The sequence below is a fragment of the Procambarus clarkii genome, unplaced genomic scaffold (assembly GCF_040958095.1).
Source record: "Procambarus clarkii isolate CNS0578487 unplaced genomic scaffold, FALCON_Pclarkii_2.0 HiC_scaffold_131, whole genome shotgun sequence".
In the NCBI taxonomy this organism is placed as follows: domain Eukaryota; kingdom Metazoa; phylum Arthropoda; class Malacostraca; order Decapoda; family Cambaridae; genus Procambarus; species Procambarus clarkii.
Genome location: NW_027189164.1, coordinates 929,963 through 947,443, shown reverse-complemented (window position 1 = coordinate 947,443; position 17,481 = coordinate 929,963). Strand labels below are relative to the sequence as shown.

The following is a 17,481-nucleotide window of genomic DNA, read 5'->3' as shown; positions in this document are numbered from 1 at the left end:
GAGTAGGAGGAGGGAAGTGGTGCAAAGGAGGAGGAGGAGGGTAGTGGTGAAGTGGAGGAGGGTAGTGGTGAAGAGGAAGAGGGTAGTGGTTCAGAGGAGGAGGAGGGTAGTGGTGCAGAAGAGGAGGGTAGTGGAGCAGAGGTGGAGGAGGGTAGTGGTGCAGAGGAGGAGGGTAGTGGTGCAGAAGAGGAGGGTAGTGGTGCAGAGAAGGAGGAGTGTAGTGGTGCAGAGAAGGAGGAGGAGGGTAGTGGTGCAGAGGAGGAGGAGGGTAGTGGTGCAGAGGAGGAGGGTAGTGGTGCAGAGGAGGAGGGTAGTGGTGCAGAGGAGGAGGAGGAGGAGGGTAGTGGTGCAGAGGTGGAGGATAGTGGTGCAGAGGAGGGTAGTGGGGCAGAGGAGGAGGAGGGGAGTGGTGCAGAGGAGGAGGAGGGTAGTGATGCAGAGGAGGAGGAGGGAAGTGGTGCAGAGGAGGAGGAGGGTAGTGGTGCAGAGGAGGAGGAGGATAGTGATGCAGAGAAGGAGGAGGGTAATGGTGCAGAGGAGGAGGGTAGTGGTGCAGAGGAGGAGGAGGGTAGTGGTCCAGAGGAGGCGGAGGGTAGTGGTGTAATGAAGTAGGAGGGTAGTGATGCAGAGGTGGAGGGTAGTGGTGTAGAGGAGGAGGAGGAGGAGGGTAGTGGTGCAGAGGAGGAGGAGGAAGGTAGTGGTGCAGAGGAGGAGGAGGGTAGTGGTGCAGAGGAGGAGGGTAGTGGTGCAGAGGAGGAGGTTAGTGGTGCAGAGGAGGAGTAGGGTAGTGGTGCAGAGTAGGAGGAGGGAGGATAGTACCGCAGAGGAGGATGAGGGTAGTGGTGCAGAGTAGGAGGAGGGTAGTGGTGCAAATGAGGAGGAGGTGGGTAGTGGTGAAGAGGAGGAGTGTAGTGGTGCAGAGGAGAAGGAGGGTAGTGGTGAAGAGGAGGAGGGTTGTGGTGCAGAGGAGGAGGGTAGTGGTGCAGAAGAGGAGGGTAGTGGTGCAGAGAAGGAGGAGGGTAGTGGTGCAGAGGAGGAGGAGGGGGGTAGTGGTGCAGAGGAGGAGCAGGGTAGTGGTGCAGAGAAGGAGGAGGAGGGTAGTGGTGCAGAGGAGGAGGAGGGTAGTGGTGCAGAGAAGGAGGAGGGGGTAGTGGTTCAGAGGAGGAGGAGGGTAGTGGTGCAGAGAAGGGTAGTGGTGCAGAGTAGGAGGAGAGAAGTGAAGCAGAGAAGGAGGAGGAGGGTAGTGGTGCAGAGGAGGAGGAGGAGGGTTGCGGTGCACAGGAGTAGGAGTGTAGTGGTGCAGAAGAGGATGAGGGTTGTGGTGAAGAGGAGGAGGAGGGTAGTGGTGCAGAGGAGGAGGAGAGTAGTGGTGCAGAGGAGGAGGGTAGTGATGCAGATTTCGAGGAGAGTAGTGGTGCAGAGGAGGAGGAGGGTAGTGGTGCAGAGGAGGATGAGGGTAGTGGTGCAGAGAAGGAGGGTAGTTATGCAGAGGAGGAGGAGGGTAGTGGTGCAGAGGAGTAGGAGGGTAGTGGTGAAGAGGAGGATGAGTGGTTGTGGTGCAGAGGAAGAGGAGGGTGTTGGTGCAGAGGAGAAGGAGGGTAGTGGTGCAGAGGAGGATGAGGGTAGTGGTGCAGAGAAGGAGGGTAGTTATGCAGAGGAGGAGGAGGGTAGTGGTGCAGAGGAGGAGGAGGGTAGTGGTGCAGAGAAGGAGGGTAGTTATGCAGAGGAGGAGGAGGGTAGTGGTGCAGAGGAGGAGGAGGGTAGTGGTGAAGAGGAGGATGAGTGGTTGTGGTGCAGAGGAAGAGGAGGGTGTTGGTGCAGAGGAGAAGGAGGGTAGTGGTGCAGAGGAGGAGGAGGGTAGTGATGCAGAGGAGGAGGAGGGTGGTGGTGCAGAGGAGGAGGGTAGTTGTGCAGAGGAGGATGAGGGTAGTGGTCCAGAGGAGGAGGAGGAGGGAAGTGGTGCAGAGGAGGAGGGTAGTGGTGCAGACGAGGAGGAGGGTAGTGGTGCAGAGGAGGAGGAGGGTAGTGGTGTAGAGGAGGAGCAGGGTAGTGATGCAGAGGAGGAGGAGGGTAGTGGTGCAGAGGACGAGGAGGATAGTGGTGCAGAGGAGGAGGAGTGTAGTGGTACAGAGGAGAAGGAGGGTAGTGGAGCAGAGGAGGAGGAGGGTAGTTGTGAAGAGGAGGATGAGGGTTGTGGTGCAGACGAAGAGGAGGATAGTGGTGCAGAGGTGGAGGAGTGTAGTGGTGCAGAGGAGAAGGAGGGTAGTGGTGCAGAGGAGGAGAGTAGTGGTGCAGAGAAGGAGGAGGAGGGTAGTGGTGCAGAGGAAGAGGGTAGTGGTGCAGAGGAAGAGGGTAGTGGTGCAGAGGAGGAGGGTAGTGGTGCAGAGGAGGAGGAGGGTAGTGGTGCAGAGGAGGAGGAGGGTAGTGGTGCAGAGGAGGAAGAGGGTAGTGGTGCAGAGGAGGAGGAGGGTAGTGGTGCAGAGAAGGAGGTTAGTGGTGCAGAGGAGGAGGAGGGTAGTGGTTCAGAGTAGTATGAGGGTAGTGATGCAGAGGAGGTGGGTAGTGGTGCAGAGAAGGAGGAGGGTAGTGGTGCAGAGTAGGGGGAGGGTAGTGGTGCAGCGGAGGGGGAGGGTAGTGGTACAGAGTAGGAGGAGGGTAGTGGTGCAGAGGAGGAGGAGGAGGAAGAGGGTAGTGGTGAAGAGGAAGAAGGTAGTGGTTCAGAGGAGAAGGGTAGTGGTGTAGAGGAGGAGGAGGGTAGTGGTGCAGAGTAGGAGGAGGGTAGTGGTGTAGAGGAGGAGGAGGGTAGTGGTGCAGAGTAGGAGGAGGGTAGTGGTGTAGAGGAGGAGGAGGGTAGTGGTACAGAGTAGGAGGAGGGTAGTGGTGCAGAGGAAGAGAAGAAGGGAAGTGGTGCAGAGGAGGAGGGTAATGGTGCGGAGGAGGAGGAGGAAGAACGTGGTGCAGAGGAGGAGGAAAGTGGTGCAGAGGAGGATGAGGGTAGTGGTGCAGAGGAGGAGAAGGAGGGAAGTGGTGCAGAGGAGGAGGGTAGTGGTGCAGAGGAGGAGGAGGGTAGTGATGCAGAGGAGGAGGGTAGTAGTGTAGAGGAGGAGGAGGGTAGTGGTGCAGAGGAGGAGGAGGGTAGTGGTGCAGAGGAGGAGGAGGGTAGTGATGCAGAGGAGGAGGGTAGTGGTGCAGAGGAGGAGGAGGAAGAGGAGGCGGAGGGTAGTGGTGCAGAGGAGGAGGAGGGTAGTGGTGTAAAGGAGGAGGTGGGTATTGGTGCAAAGGAGGAGGGTAGTGGTGAAGAGGAGGACGAGGGTTGTGGTGCAGAGGAGGAGGGTAGTGGTGCAGAAGAGGAGGGTAGTGGTGCAGAGGAGGAGGAGGGTAGTGGTGCAGAGGAGGAGGGTAGTGGTGCAGAGGAGGAGGAGGGTAGTGGTGCAGAGGAGGATGAGGGTAGTGGTGCCGAGGGGGAAGAGGGTAGTGGTGCAGAGGAGGAGGAGGGTAGTGGTGCAGAGGAGAAGGAGGGTAGAGGTGCAGAGGAGGAGGAGGGTAGTGGTGCAGAGGAGTATGAGGGTAGTGATGCAGAGGAGGTGGGTAGTAGTGCAGAGGAGGAGGGTAATGGTGCAGAGTAGGGGGAGCGTAGTGGTTCAGCGGAGGGGGAGGGTAGTGGTGCAGCGGAGGGGGAGGGTAGTGGTACAGAGGAGGAGGGTAGTGGTGTAGAGGAGGAGAAGGGTAGTGATGCAGAGGAGGAGGGGAGTTGTGCAAAGGAGGAGGAGGGTAGTGGTGTAGAGGAGGAGGTGGGTAGTGGTGCCGAGGAGGAGGAGGGTAGTGGTGCAGAGGAGGAGGAGGGTAGTGGTGCAGAGGAATGTGAGGGTAGTGGTGCAGAGGAGGAGGAGGGTATTGGTGCAGAGGAGGAGGAGGGTAGTGGTGCAGAGTTGGGGGAGGGTAGTGGTGCAGAGGAGGAGGAGGGTAGTGGTGCAGAGGAGGAAGAGGGTAGTGGTGCAGAGGAAGAGGAGGGTAGTGGTGCAGAGGAGAAGGAGGGTAGTGGTGCAGAGGAGGAGGAGGGTAGTGGTGCAGAGGAGTATGAGGGTAGTGATGCAGAGGAGGTGGGTAGTTGTGCAGAGGAGGAGGAGGGTAGTGGTGCAGAGGAGGAGGAGGGTAGTGATGCAGAGGAGGAGGAGGGTAGTGGTGAAGAGGAGGATGAGTGGTTGTGGTGCAGAGGAAGAGGAGGGTGTTGGTGCAGAGGAGAAGGAGGGTAGTGGTGCAGAGGAGGAGGAGGGTAGTGATGCAGAGGAGGAGGAGGGTGGTGGTGCAGAGGAGGAGGGTAGTTGTGCAGAGGAGGATGAGGGTAGTGGTCCAGAGGAGGAGGAGGAGGGAAGTGGTGCAGAGGAAGAGGGTAGTGGTGCAGACGAGGAGAAGGGTAGTGGTGCAGAGGAGGAGGAGGGTAGTGGTGTAGAGGAGGAGCAGGGTAGTGATGCAGAGGAGGAGGAGGGTAGTGGTGCAGAGGACGAGGAGGATAGTGGTGCAGAGGAGGAGGAGTGTAGTGGTACAGAGGAGAAGGAGGGTAGTGGAGCAGAGGAGGAGGAGGGTAGTGGTGAAGAGGAGGATGAGGGTTGTGGTGCAGACGAAGAGGAGGATGAGGGTTGTGGTGCAGACGAAGAGGAGGATAGTGGTGCAGAGGTGGAGGAGTGTAGTGGTGCAGAGGAGAAGGAGGGTAGTGGTGCAGAGGAGGAGGGTAGTGGTGCAGAGAAGGAGGAGGAGGGTAGTGGTGCAGAGAAGGAGGAGGAGGGTAGTGGTGCAGAGGAAGAGGGTAGTGGTGCAGAGGAAGAGGGTAGTGGTGCAGAGGAGGAGGGTAGTGGTGCAGAGGAGGAGGAGGGTAGTGGTGCAGAGGAGGAGGAGGGTAGTGGTGCAGAGGAGGAAGAGGGTAGTGGTGCAGAGGAGGAGGAAGGTAGTGGTGCAGAGAAGGAGGTTAGTGGTGCAGAGGAGGAGGAGGGTAGTGGTTCAGAGTAGTATGAGGGTAGTGATGCAGAGGAGGTGGGTAGTGGTGCAGAGGAGGAGGAGGGTAGTGGTGCAGAGTAGAGGGAGGGTAGTGGTGCAGAGGAGGAGGAGGGTAGTGGTGCAGAGGAGGATGAGGGTAGTGGTGCCGAGGAGGAAGAGGGTAGTGGTGCAGAGGAGGAGGAGGGTAGTGGTGCAGAGGAGAAGGAGGGTAGAGGTGCAGAGGAGGAGGAGGGTAGTGGTGCAGAGGAGTATGAGGGTAGTGATGCAGAGGAGGTGGGTAGTAGTGCAGAGGAGGAGGGTAATGGTGCAGAGTAGGGGGAGGGTAGTGGTGCAGCGGAGGGGGAGGGTAGTGGTGCAGCGGAGGGGGAGGGTAGTGGTGCAGAGGAGGAGGAGGGTAGTGGTGTAGAGGAGGAGAAGGGTAGTGATGCAGAGGAGGAGGGGAGTTGTGCAAAGGAGGAGGAGGGTAGTGGTGTAGAGGAGGAGGTGGGTAGTGGTGCCGAGGAGGAGGAGGGTAGTGGTGCAGAGGAGGAGGAGGGTAGTGGTGCAGAGGAATGGGAGGGTAGTGGTGCAGAGGAGGAGGAGGGTATTGGTGCAGAGGAGGAGGAGGGTAGTGGTGCAGAGTTGGGGGAGGGTAGTGGTGCAGATGAGGAGGAGGGTAGTGGTGCAGAGGAGGAAGAGGGTAGTGGTGCAGAGGAAGAGGAGGGTAGTGGTGCAGAGGAGAAGGAGGGTAGTGGTGCAGAGGAGGAGGAGGGTAGTGGTGCAGAGGAGTATGAGGGTAGTGATGCAGAGGAGGTGGGTAGTTGTGCAGAGGAGGAGGAGGGTAGTGGTGCAGAGTAGGGGGAGGGTAGTGGTGCAACGGAAGGGGTGGGCAGTGGTACAGAGTAGGAGGAGGGTAGTGGTGCAGAGGAGGAGGAGGGTAGTGGTGCAGAGGAGGAGGAGGGTGGTGGTGTAAAGGAGGAGGAAGGTAGTGGTGCAGAGGAGAACGGGGGTAGTGGTGCAGAGGAGGAGGGTAGTGTTGCAGGGGAGGAGGAGGGTAGTGGTGCAGAGGAAGAGGAGGGTAGTTGTGCACAGGAGGAGGAGGGTAGTGGTGCAGAGGAGGAGGAGGGTAGTGGTGCAGAGGAGGAGGAGGGTAGTGGTGCAGAGGAAGAGGAGGGTAGTTGTGCAGAGGAGGAGGAGGGTAGTGGTGCAGAGGAGGAGGAGGGTAGTGGTGCACCACTGAGGATGAGGAAGAGGAGGGTAGTGGTGCAGAGGAGGATGAGGAAGAGGAGGGTAGTGGTGCAGAGGAGGAGGAGGAGGGTAGTGGTGCTGAGCTGGAGGGTAGTGGTGCAGAGGAGGAGGAGGGTAGTGGTAGAGAGGAAGAAGGTAGTGGTACAGAGGAGGAGGAGAAGGATAGTGGTGCAGAGGAGGAGGAGGGTAGTGGTGCAGTGGAGGAGGGTAGTGATGCAGAGGAGGCGGAGGAGGGTAGTGGTGCAGAGGAGGATTAGGGTAGTAGTGGAGAGGAAGAGGAGGGTAGTGGTGCAGAGCAGGAGGGTAGTGGTGCAGAGGAGGAGGAGGGTAGTGGTGGAGAGGAAGAGGAGGGTAGTGGTGTAGAGTAGGAGGAGGGTAGTGGTGCAGAGGAGGAGGAGGGTAGTGGTGCAGAGCAGGAGGATGGTAGTGGTGCAGAGGAGGAGGGTAGTGGTGCAGAGGAGGAGGGTTGTGGTGCAGAGCAGGAGGAGGTTAGTGGTGCACAGGAGGAGGGTAGTGGTGCAGAGGAGGAGGAGGGTAGTGATGCAGAGGAGGAGAGTAGTGGTGCAGAGGAGGTGGAGGTTAGTGGTGCAGAGGAGGAGGAGGGTAGTGGTGCAGACGAGGAGGAGGGTAGTGGTGCAGAGGAGGAGGAGGGTAGTGGTGCAGAGGAAGAGGAAGGTAGTGGTGCAGAGGAGGAGGAGGGTAGTGGTGCAGAGGAGGTGGGTAGTGGTGCAGAGGATGAAGAGGGTAGTGGCGCAGAGGAGGAGGAGGGTAGTGGTACTGAGGGGTAGGGTAGTGGTTGAAAGGAGGAGGAGGGTAGTGGTGCAGAGGAGGAGGAGGGTAGTGGTGCAGAGGATGAGGGTAGTGGTGCAGAGGAGGAGGGTAGTGGTGCAGAGGAGGTGGGTAGTGGTGAAGAGGAGGAGGAGGGTAGTGTTGCAGAGGATTAGGGTAGTGGTGCAGAGGAGGAGGGTAGTGATGCAGAGGAGGAGGAGGGTAGTGGTGCAGAGGAGGTTGGTAGGGGTGCAGAGGAGGAGGAGGGTAGTGGTGCAAAGCAGGAGGAGGGTAGTGGTGCAGAGGAGGAGGGTAGTAGTGCAGAGGAGGAGGAGGGTAGTAGTGCAGAGGAGGAGGAGGGTAGTGGTGCAGAGAAGGAGGAGGGTAGTGGTGCAGAGGAGGTGGGTAGTGGTGCAGAGGAGGAGGAGGGTAGTGGTGCAGAGGAGGATAAGGGTAGTGGTGCAGAGCAGGAGGAGATTAGTGGCGCAGAGGAAGAGGAAGATAGTGGTGTAGAGGAGGAGGGTAGTGGTGCAGAGGAGGACGGTTGTGGTGCAGAGGAGGAGGAGGGTAGTGGTGCAGAGGAGGAGGAGGGAAGTAGTGCAGAGGAGGAGGGTAGTGGTGCAGAGGAAGAGGAAGGTTGTGGTGCAGAGGAGGAGGAGGGTAGTGGTGCAGAGGAGGAGGAGGGAAGTAGTGCAGAGGAGGAGGGTAGTGGTGCAGAGGAAGAGGAAGGTTGTGGTGCAGAGGAGGAGGAGGGTAGTGGTGCAGAGGAGAAGAAGGGTAGTGGTGCTGAAGGGTAGGGTAGTGGTTCAGAGGAGGAGGAGGTTAGTGGTGGAGAGGAGGAGGAGGGTAGTGGTGCAGGGGAGTAGGAGGGTAGTTGTGCAGAGGAGGAGGGTAGTGGTGCAGAGGAGGAAGAGGGTAGTGGTGCAGAGGAGGAGGAGGGTAGTGGTGCAGAGGAGGTGGGTAGTGGTGAAGAGGAGGAGGAGGGTAGTGGTGCAGAGGATGAGGGTACTGGTGCAGATTAGGAGGAGGGTAGTAGTGCAAAGGAGGAGGAGGGTAGTGGTGCAGAGGAGGAAGGTAGTGGTGCAGAGGAGGAGGAGGGTAGTGGTGCAGAAGAGGAGGTGGTTGGTAGTGGTGCAAAGAATGAGGAGAATAGTGGTGCATAGGAGGAGGGTAGTTGTGCAGAGTAGGAGGAGGGTAGTGGTGCAGAATTGGAGGGTAGTTGTGCAGAGGAGGAGGAGGGTAGTGGTGCAGAGGAGGAGGAGGGTAGTGGTGCAGAGGAGGAGGAGGGTAGTGGTGCAGAAGAGGAGGTGGAGGGTAGTGATGCAGAGAAGGAGGAGGGTAATGGTGCAGAGGAGGAGGAGGGTAGTGACGCAGAGAAGGAGGGAAGTTTTGCAGAGGAGGAGGGGCAGGGTAGTGGTGCAGAGGAGGAGGAGTAGGAGGAGGGTAGTGGTGCAAAGGAGGACGGGCAGGGTAGTGGTGCAGAGGAGGAGGAGGAGGAGGGTAGTGGTGCAGAGAAGGAGGGTAGTGGTGCAGAGGAGGAGGGTAGTGGTGCAGAGGACAAGGACGGTAGTGGTGTAGAGGAGGAGGAGGAGGAGGAGGAGGTTAGTGGTGCAGAGGAGGAGGAGGGTAGTGGTGCAGAGGAGGAGGAGGGTAGTGGTGCAGCGGAGAAGGCGGGTAGTGGTGCAGAGGAGGAGGGTAGTGGTGCAGAGGAGGAGGGAAAGTGGTGCAGAGGACGTGGAGGGAAGTGGTGCAGAGGAGGAGGGTAGTGGTGCAAAAGAGGAGGGGGAGGGCAATTGTGCAGAGGAGGAGGAGGGTAGTGGTGCAGAGGAGGAGGAGGATTGTGGTGCAGAGGAGGAGGATAGTGGTGCAGAGGAGGTGGGTAGTGGTGCAGAGGAGGAGGGTAGTAGTGCAGAGGAGGAGGGTTGTTGTGCAGAGTAGGAGGAGGGTAGTGGTGCAGATGAGGATTAGGGTAGTGGTGCAGAGGAGGTGGGTAGTGGTGCAGAGGAGGAGGAGGGTAGTGGCGCACAAGAGGAGGAGGGTAGTTGTGCAGAGGAGGAGGGTTGTTGTGCAGAGTAGGAGGAGGGTAGTGGTGCAGAGGAGGAGGAGGGTAGTGGTGCACAGGAGGAGGAGGGTAGTGGTGCAGAAGAGGAGGAGGGTAGTGACGCAGAGAAGGAGGAGGGAAGTTTTGCAGAGGAGGAGGGTAGTGGTGCAGAGGAGGAGGGGCAGGGTAGTGGTGCAGAGGAAGAGGAGGAGGAGGGTAGTGGTGCAGAGGACGAGGAGGGAAGTGGTGGAGAGGAGGAGGAGGGTAGTGGTGCAGATTAGGAGGAGGGTAGTGGTGCAGAGAAGGAGGAGGGTAGTGGTGCAGAGGAGGAGGGTAGTGGTGCAGAGGAGGAGGAGGGTAGTGGTGCAGAGAAGGAGGAGGGTAGTGAGTGAGAGGAAGAGATGGGTAGTGCTGCAGAGGAGGAGGAGGGTAGTGGTGCAGAGGAGGAGGGTAGTGGTGCAGAAGAGGAGGGTAGTGGTGCTGAAGAGGAGGAGGGTAGTGGTGCAGAGGAGGAGGAGGGTAGTGGTTCAGAGGAGGAGGAGGGTAGTGGTGCAGAGGAGGAGGAGGGTAGTGGTGCAGAGGAGGAGGGTAGTGCTGCAGAGAAGGAGGAGGATAGTGATGCAGAGGAGGAGGAGGGTAGTGGTGCTGAGGATGAGGGTAGTGGTACAGAGGATGAGCAGGGTAGTGGTGCAGAGGAGGAGGAGGGTAGTGGTGCAGAGGAGATGGGTAGTGGTGCAGAGGAGGAGGGTAGTGGTGCTGAGGAGGAGGGTAGTGGTGCAGAGGATAAGGAGGGTAGTGGTGTAGAGGAGGAGGGTAGTGGTGCAGAGAAGGAGGGTAGTAGTGACGCAAAGGAGGAGGGTAGTGGTGCAGTGGAGAAGTGTAGTGGTGCAGAGGAGGAGGAATGTAGTGATGCAAAGGAGGAGGGTAGTGGTGCAGAGGAGGAGGAGGAGGAGGAGGTTACCGGTGCAGAGGAGGAGGGTAGTGGTGCAGAGGAGAAGGGATGTGGTGCAGAGGAGGAGGGTAGTGGTGCAGAAGAGGAGGGGGAGGGCATTTGTGCAGAGGAGTAGGGGGTAGAGGAGTGTAGTGGTGCAGAGGAGGAGGAGGGTAGTGGTGCAGAGGAGGAGGAGGGTAGTGGTGCAGAGAAGGACTAGGGTAGTGGTGCAGAGGAGGAGGGTAGTGGTGCAGAGGAGGAGGAACTTAGTGGTGCAAAGGAGAAGGGGGGTAGTGGTGCAGAGGAGGAGAGTGGTGGTGTAAAGTAGGAGGAAGGTAGTGGTGCAGAGGAGAAGGGGGGTAGTGGTGCAGAGGAGGAGGGTAGTGTTGCAGAGGAGGAGGGTAGTGCTGCAGAGAAGGAGGAGGGTAGTGGTGCAGAGGAGGAGGAGGGTAGTGATGCAGAGGAAGAGGAGGGTAGTTGTGCAGAGGAGGTGGAGGGTAGTGGTGCAGAGGAGGAGGAGGGTAGTGGTGCAGAGGAGGAGGAGGGTAGTGGTGTAGAGGAGGTGGGTAGTGGTGATGAGGAGGAGGAGGGTAGTGGTGCAGAGGATGAGGGTAGTGGTGCAGAGGAGGAGGAGGATAGTGGTGCAGAGGAGGATTAGCGTAGTGGTGCAGAGGAGGTGGGTAGTGGTGCAGAGGAGGAGGGTAGTAGTGCAGAGGAGAAGGAGGGTAGTAGTGCAGAGGAGGAGGAGGGTAGTGGTGCAGAGGAGGAAGGTAGTGGTGCAGAGGAGGAGGAGGGTAGTGGCGCAGAAGAGGAGGTGGTTGGTAGTGGTGCAAAGAGTGAGGAGAATAGTGGTGCAGAGGAGGAGGGTTGTTGTGAAGAGAAGGAGGGTAATGGCGCAGAGGAGGAGGATGATAGTGGTGCAGAATTGGAGGGTAGTTGTGCAGAGGAGGAGGAGGGTAGTGGTGCACAGGAGGAGGAGGGTAGTGGTGCAGAAGAGGAGGAGGGTAGTGACGCAGAGAAGGAGGAGGGAAGTTTTGCAAAGGAGGAGGGTAGTGGTGCAGAGGAGGAGGGGCAGGGTAGTGGTGCAGAGGAAGAGGAGGAGGAGGGTAGTGGTGCAGAGGACGAGGAGGGAAGTGGTGGAGAGGAGGAGGAGGGTAGTGGTGCAGAGGAAGAGGGGCAGGGAAGTGGTGCAGAGGAGGAGGAGGAGGAGGGTAGTGATGCAGAGAAGGAGGGTAGTGGTGCAGAGGATGAGGGTAGTGGTGCAGAGGAGGAGGGTAGTGGTGCAGAGAAGGAGGGTAGTAGTGCAGAGGATGAGGGTAGTGGTGCAGAGGACAAGGAGGGTAGTGGTGTAGAGGAGGAGGAGGAGGAGGAGGAGGAGGTTAGTGGTGCAGAGGAGGAGGAGTGTAGTGGTGCAGAGGAGGAGGAGGGTAGTGGTGCAGAGGAGAAGGAGGGTAGTCGTGCAGAGGAGAAGGAGGGTAGTGGTGCAGAGGAGGAGGAGGGTAGTGGTGCAGAGGAGAAGGAGGGTAGTGGTGCAGAGGAGGAGGAGGGTAGTGGTTCAGAGGAGGAGGAGGGTAGTGGTGCAGAGGAGGAGGAGGGTAGTGATGCAGAGGAGGAGGAGGGTAGCGGTGCAGAGAATGAGGAGAGTAGTGGTGCAGAGGAGGAGGAGGGTAGTGATGCAGAGAAGGAAGAGGGTAGTGCTGCAGAGAAGGAGGAGGGTAGTGGTGCAGAGGAGGAGGAGGGTAGAGATGCAGAGGAGGTGGGTAGTTGTGAAGAGGAGGAGGAGGGTAGTGGTGCAGAGGATGAGGGTAGTGGTACAGAGGAGGAGCAGGGTAGTGGTGCAGAGGAGGAGGAGGGTAGTGGTGCAGAGGAGATGGGTAGTGGTGCAGAGGAGGAGGGTAGTGGTGCAGAGGAGGAGGATGATAGTGGTGCAGAATTGGAGGGTAGTTGTGCACAGGAGGAGGAGAGTAGTGGTGCAGAGGAGGAGGAGGGTAGTGGTGCAGAAGAGGAGGTGGAGGGTAGTGATGCAGAGAAGGAGGAGGGTAATGGTGCAGAGGAGGAGGAGGGTAGTGACGCAGAGAAGGAGGAGGGAAGTTTTGCAGAGGAGGAGGGTAGTGGTGCAGAGGAGGAGGAGGAGGAGGAGGAGGAGGAGGAGGAGGAGGAGGAGGGTAGTGGTGCAGAGGAGGAGGAGGAGGGTAGTTTTCCAGAGGAGGAGGGGCAGGGTAGTGGTGCAGAGGAGGAGGAGGAGGAAGGTAGTGGTGCAGAGAAGGAGGGTAGTGGTGCAGAGGAGGAGGGTAGTGGTGCTGAGGAGGAGGGTAGTGGTGCAGAGGATAAGGAGGGTAGTGGTGTAGAGGAGGAGGAGGAGGAGGAGGAGGAGGTTAGTGGTGCAGAGGAAGAGGAGGGTAGTGGTGCAGAGTAGGAGGAGGGTAGTGGTGCAGAGGAGAAGGAGGGTAGTCGTGCAGAGGAGAAGGAGGGTAGTGGTGCAGAGGAGGAGGATGATAGTGGTGCAGAATTGGAGGGTAGTGGTGCATTGGAGAAGGGTAGTGGTGCAGAGGAGGAGGAGGGTAGTGGTGCAGAGAAGGAGGAGTGTAGTGAGTGAGAGGAAAATGAGGGTAGTGCTGCAGAGGAGGAGGTGGGTAGTGGTGCAGAGTAGGAGGAGGGTAGTGGTGCAGAGGAGGAGGAGCTAGCGGTGCAGAGAATGAGGAGAGTAGTGGTGCAGAGGATGGGGGTAGTTGTGCAGAGTAGGAGGGTAGTAGTGCAGAGGAGGAGGAGGGTAGTGATGCAGAGAAGGAAGAGGGTATTGCTGCAGAGGAGGAGGAGGGTAATGGTGCAGAGGAGGAGGAGGGTAGTGGTGCAGAGGTGGAGGGTAGTGGTGCAGAGAAGGAGGGTAGTGGTGCAGAGAAGGAGGGTAGTGGTGCAGAGGAGGAGGAGGGTAATGGTGCAGAGGAGGAGGAGGGTAGTGGTGCAGAGGTGGAGGGTAGTGGTGCAGAGTAGGAGGAGGGTAGTGGTGCAGAGGAGGAAGAGGGTAGTGGTGCAGAGGAGGAGGGCAGTGGTGCAGAGAAGGAGGGTAGTGGTGCAGAGAAGGAGGGTAGTGGTGCAGAGGAGGAGAAAGGTAGTGGTGCAGAGAAGGAAGAGGGTAGTGGTGCAGAGGAGGAGGAGGGTAGTAGTGCAGAAAAGGAGGAGGGTAGTAGTGCAGAGGAGTAGGAGGGTAGTGGTGCAGAGGAAGAGGTGGAGGGTAGTGATGCAGAGGAGGAAGGTAGTGGTGCAGAGGAGGAGGGTAGTGGTACAGAGGAGGAGGGTAGTGGTGCAGAGGAGGAGGAGGGTAGTGGTGCAGAGAAGGAGGGTAGTGGTGCAGATTAGGAGAATAGTGGTGCAGAGGAGGAGGGTAGTTGTGCAGAGTAGGAGGAGGGTAGTGGTGCAGAGGAGGAGGATGATAGTGGTGCAGAATTGGAGGGTAGTTGTGCAGAGGAGGAGGAGAGTAGTGGTGCAGAGGAGGAGGAGGGTAGTGGTGCAGAAGAGGAGGTGGAGGGTAGTGATGCAGAGAAGAAGGAGGGTAATGGTGCAGAGGAGGAGGAGGGTAGTGACGCAGAGAAGGAGGAGGGAAGTTTTGCAAAGGAGGAGGGTAGTGGTGCAGAGGAGGAGGGGCAGGGTAGTGGTGCAGAGGAAGAGGAGGAGGAGGAGGAGGAGGGTAGTGGTGCAGAGGACGAGGAGGGAAGTGGTGGAGAGGAGGAGGAGGAGGGTAGTTTTGCAGAGGAGGAGGGACAGGGTAGTGGTGCAGAGGAGGAGGAGGAGGAAGGTAGTGGTGCAGAGAAGGAAGGTAGTGGTGCAGAGGAGGAGGGTAGTGGTGCTGAGGAGGAGGGTAGTGGTGCAGAGGATAAGGAGGGTAGTGGTGTAGAGGAGGAGGAGGGGGAGGAGGAGGAGGAGGAGGAGGAGGAGGAGGTTAGTGGTGCAGAGGAAGAGGAGGGTAGTGGTGCAGAGGAAGAGGAGGGTAGTTGTGCAGAGGAGAAGGAGGGTAGTCGTGCAGAGGAGAAGGAGGGTAGTGGTGCAGAGGAGGAGGATGATAGTGGTGCAGAATTGGAGGGTAGTGGTGCATTGGAGAAGGGTAGTGGTGCAGAGGAGGAGGAGGGTAGTGGTGCAGAGAAGGAGGAGGGTAGTGAGTGAGAGGAAAATGAAGGTAGTGCTGCAGAGGAGGAGGAAGTAGCGGTGCAGAGAATGAGGAGAGTAGTGGTGCAGAGGATGGGGGTAGTTGTGCAGAGTAGGAGGGTAGTAGTGCAGAGGAGGAGGAGGGTAGTGATGCAGAGAAGGAAGAGGGTATTGGTGCAGAGGAGGAGGGTAGTCGTGCAGAGGAGAAGGAGGGTAGTGGTGCAGAGGAGGAGGGTAGTGGTGCAGAGGAGGAAGGTAGTTGTGCAGAGTAGGAGGAGGGTAGTGGTGCAGAGGAGGAGGGTAGTGGTGCAGAGGAGGAGGGTAGTGGTGCAGAGGAGTAGGAGGGTAGTGGTGCAGAGGAGGAGGGTAGTGGTGCAGAGAAGGAGGGTAGTGGTGCAGAGGAGGAGGAGGGTAGTGGTGCAGAGGAGGAGGAATGTATTGATGCAAAGGAGGAGGGTAGTGGTGCAGAGGAGGAGGGTAGTGGTCCAGATAAGGAGGAGGGTAGTGGTGCAGAGGAGGAGGGTAGTGGTGCAGAGGAGGAGGAGGGTAGTGGTGCAGAGGAGGAGGGTAGTGGTGCAGAGGCGTAGGGTAGTGGTGCAGAGGAGGAGGGAAAGTGGTTCAGAGGACGTGGAGGGTAGTGGTGAAGAATTGGAGGGTAGTGGGGCATTGGAGAAGGGTAGTGGTGCAGAGGAGGGGGGTAGTGTTGCAGAGAAGGAGGAGGGTAGTGGTGCAGAGGAGGAGGAGGGTAGTGGTGCAGAGAAGGAGAAGGGTAGTGAGTGAGAGGAAGAGGAGGGTAGTGGTGCAGATAAGGAGGAGGGTAGTGGTGCAGAGGAGGAAGGTAGTGGTGCAGAGGAGGAGGAGGGTAGTGGAGCAGAGGAGGAGGGTAGTGGTGCAGAGGAGTAGGGTAGTGGTGCAGAGGAGGAGGGAAAGTGGTTCAGAGGACGTGGAGGGTAGTGGTGCAGAATTGGAGGGTAGTGGTGCATTGGAGGAGGGTAGTGGTGCAGAGGAGGAGGGTAGTGGTGCAGAGGAGGAGGGTAGTGGTGCAGAGGAGGAGGGTAGTGGTACAGAGGAGGAGGGTAGTGGAGCAGAGGAGGAGGAGGGTAGTGGTGCAGAGAAGGATGGTAGTGGTGCAGAGGAGGAGAATAGTGGTGCAGAGGAGGGGGGTAGTTGTGCAGAGTAGGAGGAGGGTAGTGGTGCAGAGGAGGAGGATGATAGTGGTGCAGAATTGGAGGGTAGTTGTGCAGAGGAGGAGGAGAGTAGTGGTGCAGACTAGGAGGAGGGTAGTGGTGCAGAAGAGGAGGTGGAGGGTAGTGATGCAGAGAAGAAGGAGGGTAATGGTGCAGAGAAGGAGGAGGGTAGTGACGCAGAGAAGGAGGAGGGAAGTTTTGCAGAGGAGGAGGGTAGTGGTGCAGAGGAGGAGGGGCAGGGTAGTGGTGCAGAGGAGGAGGAGGAGGAGGAGGAGGAGGAGGAGGAGGAGGAGGAGGAGGAGGAGGAAGAGGAGGAGGAGGAGGAGGAGGGTAGTGGTGCAGAGGACGAGGAGGGAAGTGGTGGAGAGGAGGTGGAGGGTAGTGGTTCAGAGTAGTATGAGGGTAGTGATGCAGAGGAGGAGGAAGGTAGTGGTGCAGAGAAGGAGGTTAGTGGTGCAGAGGAGGAGGAGGGTAGTGGTTCAGAGTAGTATGAGGGTAGTGATGCAGAGGAGGTGGGTAGTGGTGTAGAGGAGGAGGAGGGTAGTGGTGCAGAGTAGGGGGAGGGTAGTGGTGCAGAGGAGGAGGAGGGTAGTGGTTCAGAGTAGTATGAGGGTAGTGATGCAGAGGAGGTGGGTAGTGGTGCAGAGGAGGAGGAGGGTAGTGGTGCAGAGTAGGGGGAGGGTAGTGGTGCAGAGGAGGAGGAGGGTAGTGGTGCAGAGGAGGATGAGGGTAGTGGTGCCGAGGAGGAAGAGGGTAGTGGTGCAGAGGAGGAGGAGGGTAGTGGTGCAGAGGAGAAGGAGGGTAGAGGTGCAGAGGAGGAGGAGGGTAGTGGTGCAGAGGAGTATGAGGGTAGTGATGCAGAGGAGGTGGGTAGTAGTGCAGAGGAGGAGGGTAATGGTGCAGAGTAGGGGAAGGGTAGTGGTGCAGCGGAGGGGGAGGGTAGTGGTGCAGCGGAGGGGGAGGGTAGTGGTGCAGAGGAGGAGGAGGGTAGTGGTGTAGAGGAGGAGAAGGGTAGTGATGCAGAGGAGGAGGGGAGTTGTGCAAAGGAGGAGGAGGGTAGTGGTGTAGAGGAGGAGGTGGGTAGTGGTGCCGAGGAGGAGGAGGGTAGTGGTGCAGAGGAGGAGGAGGGTAGTGGTGCAGAGGAATGGGAGGGTAGTGGTGCAGAGGAGGAGGAGGGTATTGGTGCAGAGGAGGAGGAGGGTAGTGGTGCAGAGTTGGGGGAGGGTAGTGGTGCAGATGAGGAGGAGGGTAGTGGTGCAGAGGAGGAAGAGGGTAGTGGTGCAGAGGAAGAGGAGGGTAGTGGTGCAGAGGAGAAGGAGGGTAGTGGTGCAGAGGAGGAGGAGGGTAGTGGTGCAGAGGAGTATGAGGGTAGTGATGCAGAGGAGGTGGGTAGTTGTGCAGAGGAGGAGGAGGGTAGTGGTGCAGAGTAGGGGGAGGGTAGTGGTGCAACGGAAGGGGTGGGCAGTGGTACAGAGTAGGAGGAGGGTAGTGGTGCAGAGGAGGAGGAGGGTAGTGGTGCAGAGGAGGAGGAGGGTGGTGGTGTAAAGGAGGAGGAAGGTAGTGGTGCAGAGGAGAACGGGGGTAGTGGTGCAGAGGAGGAGGGTAGTGTTGCAGGGGAGGAGGAGGGTAGTGGTGCAGAGGAAGAGGAGGGTAGTTGTGCACAGGAGGAGGAGGGTAGTGGTGCAGAGGAGGAGGAGGGTAGTGGTGCAGAGGAGGAGGAGGGTAGTGGTGCAGAGGAAGAGGAGGGTAGTTGTGCAGAGAAGGAGGAGGGTAGTGGTGCAGAGGAGGAGGAGGGTAGTGGTGCACCACTGAGGATGAGGAAGAGGAGGGTAGTGGTGCAGAGGAGGATGAGGAAGAGGAGGGTAGTGGTGCAGAGGAGGAGGAGGAGGGTAGTGGTGCTGAGCTGGAGGGTAGTGGTGCAGAGGAGGAGGAGGGTAGTGGTAGAGAGGAAGAAGGTAGTGGTACAGAGGAGGAGGAGGAGGATAGTGGTGCAGAGGAGGAGGAGGGTAGTGGTGCAGTGGAGGAGGGTAGTGATGCAGAGGAGGCGGAGGAGGGTAGTGGTGCAGAGGAGGAGGAGGGTAGTAGTGGAGAGGAAGAGGAGGGTAGTGGTGCAGAGCAGGAGGGTAGTGGTGCAGAGGAGGAGGAGGGTAGTGGTGGAGAGGAAGAGGAGGGTAGTGGTGTAGAGTAGGAGGAGG

The 17,481-nt window shown here is 58.7% G+C and overlaps 1 protein-coding gene and 1 pseudogene across 1 annotated transcript; both read right to left on the bottom strand.

Annotated features, from left to right (window-relative positions):
- Nucleotides 1–3,941: 3,941 nt before the first annotated feature.
- On the bottom strand, nt 3,942–6,335 carry LOC138360912 (uncharacterized; the record flags this gene model as incomplete). The annotated part of the gene is made up of 1 exon (XM_069320412.1): nt 3,942–6,335. A coding segment is annotated over one exon (2,394 nt), but the record flags the coding sequence as incomplete, so codon positions are not given.
- Nucleotides 6,336–7,198: 863 nt separating this feature from the next.
- LOC138360916 (mucin-2-like) lies at nt 7,199–16,640 on the bottom strand (annotated as a pseudogene).
- Nucleotides 16,641–17,481: the final 841 nt, after the last annotated feature.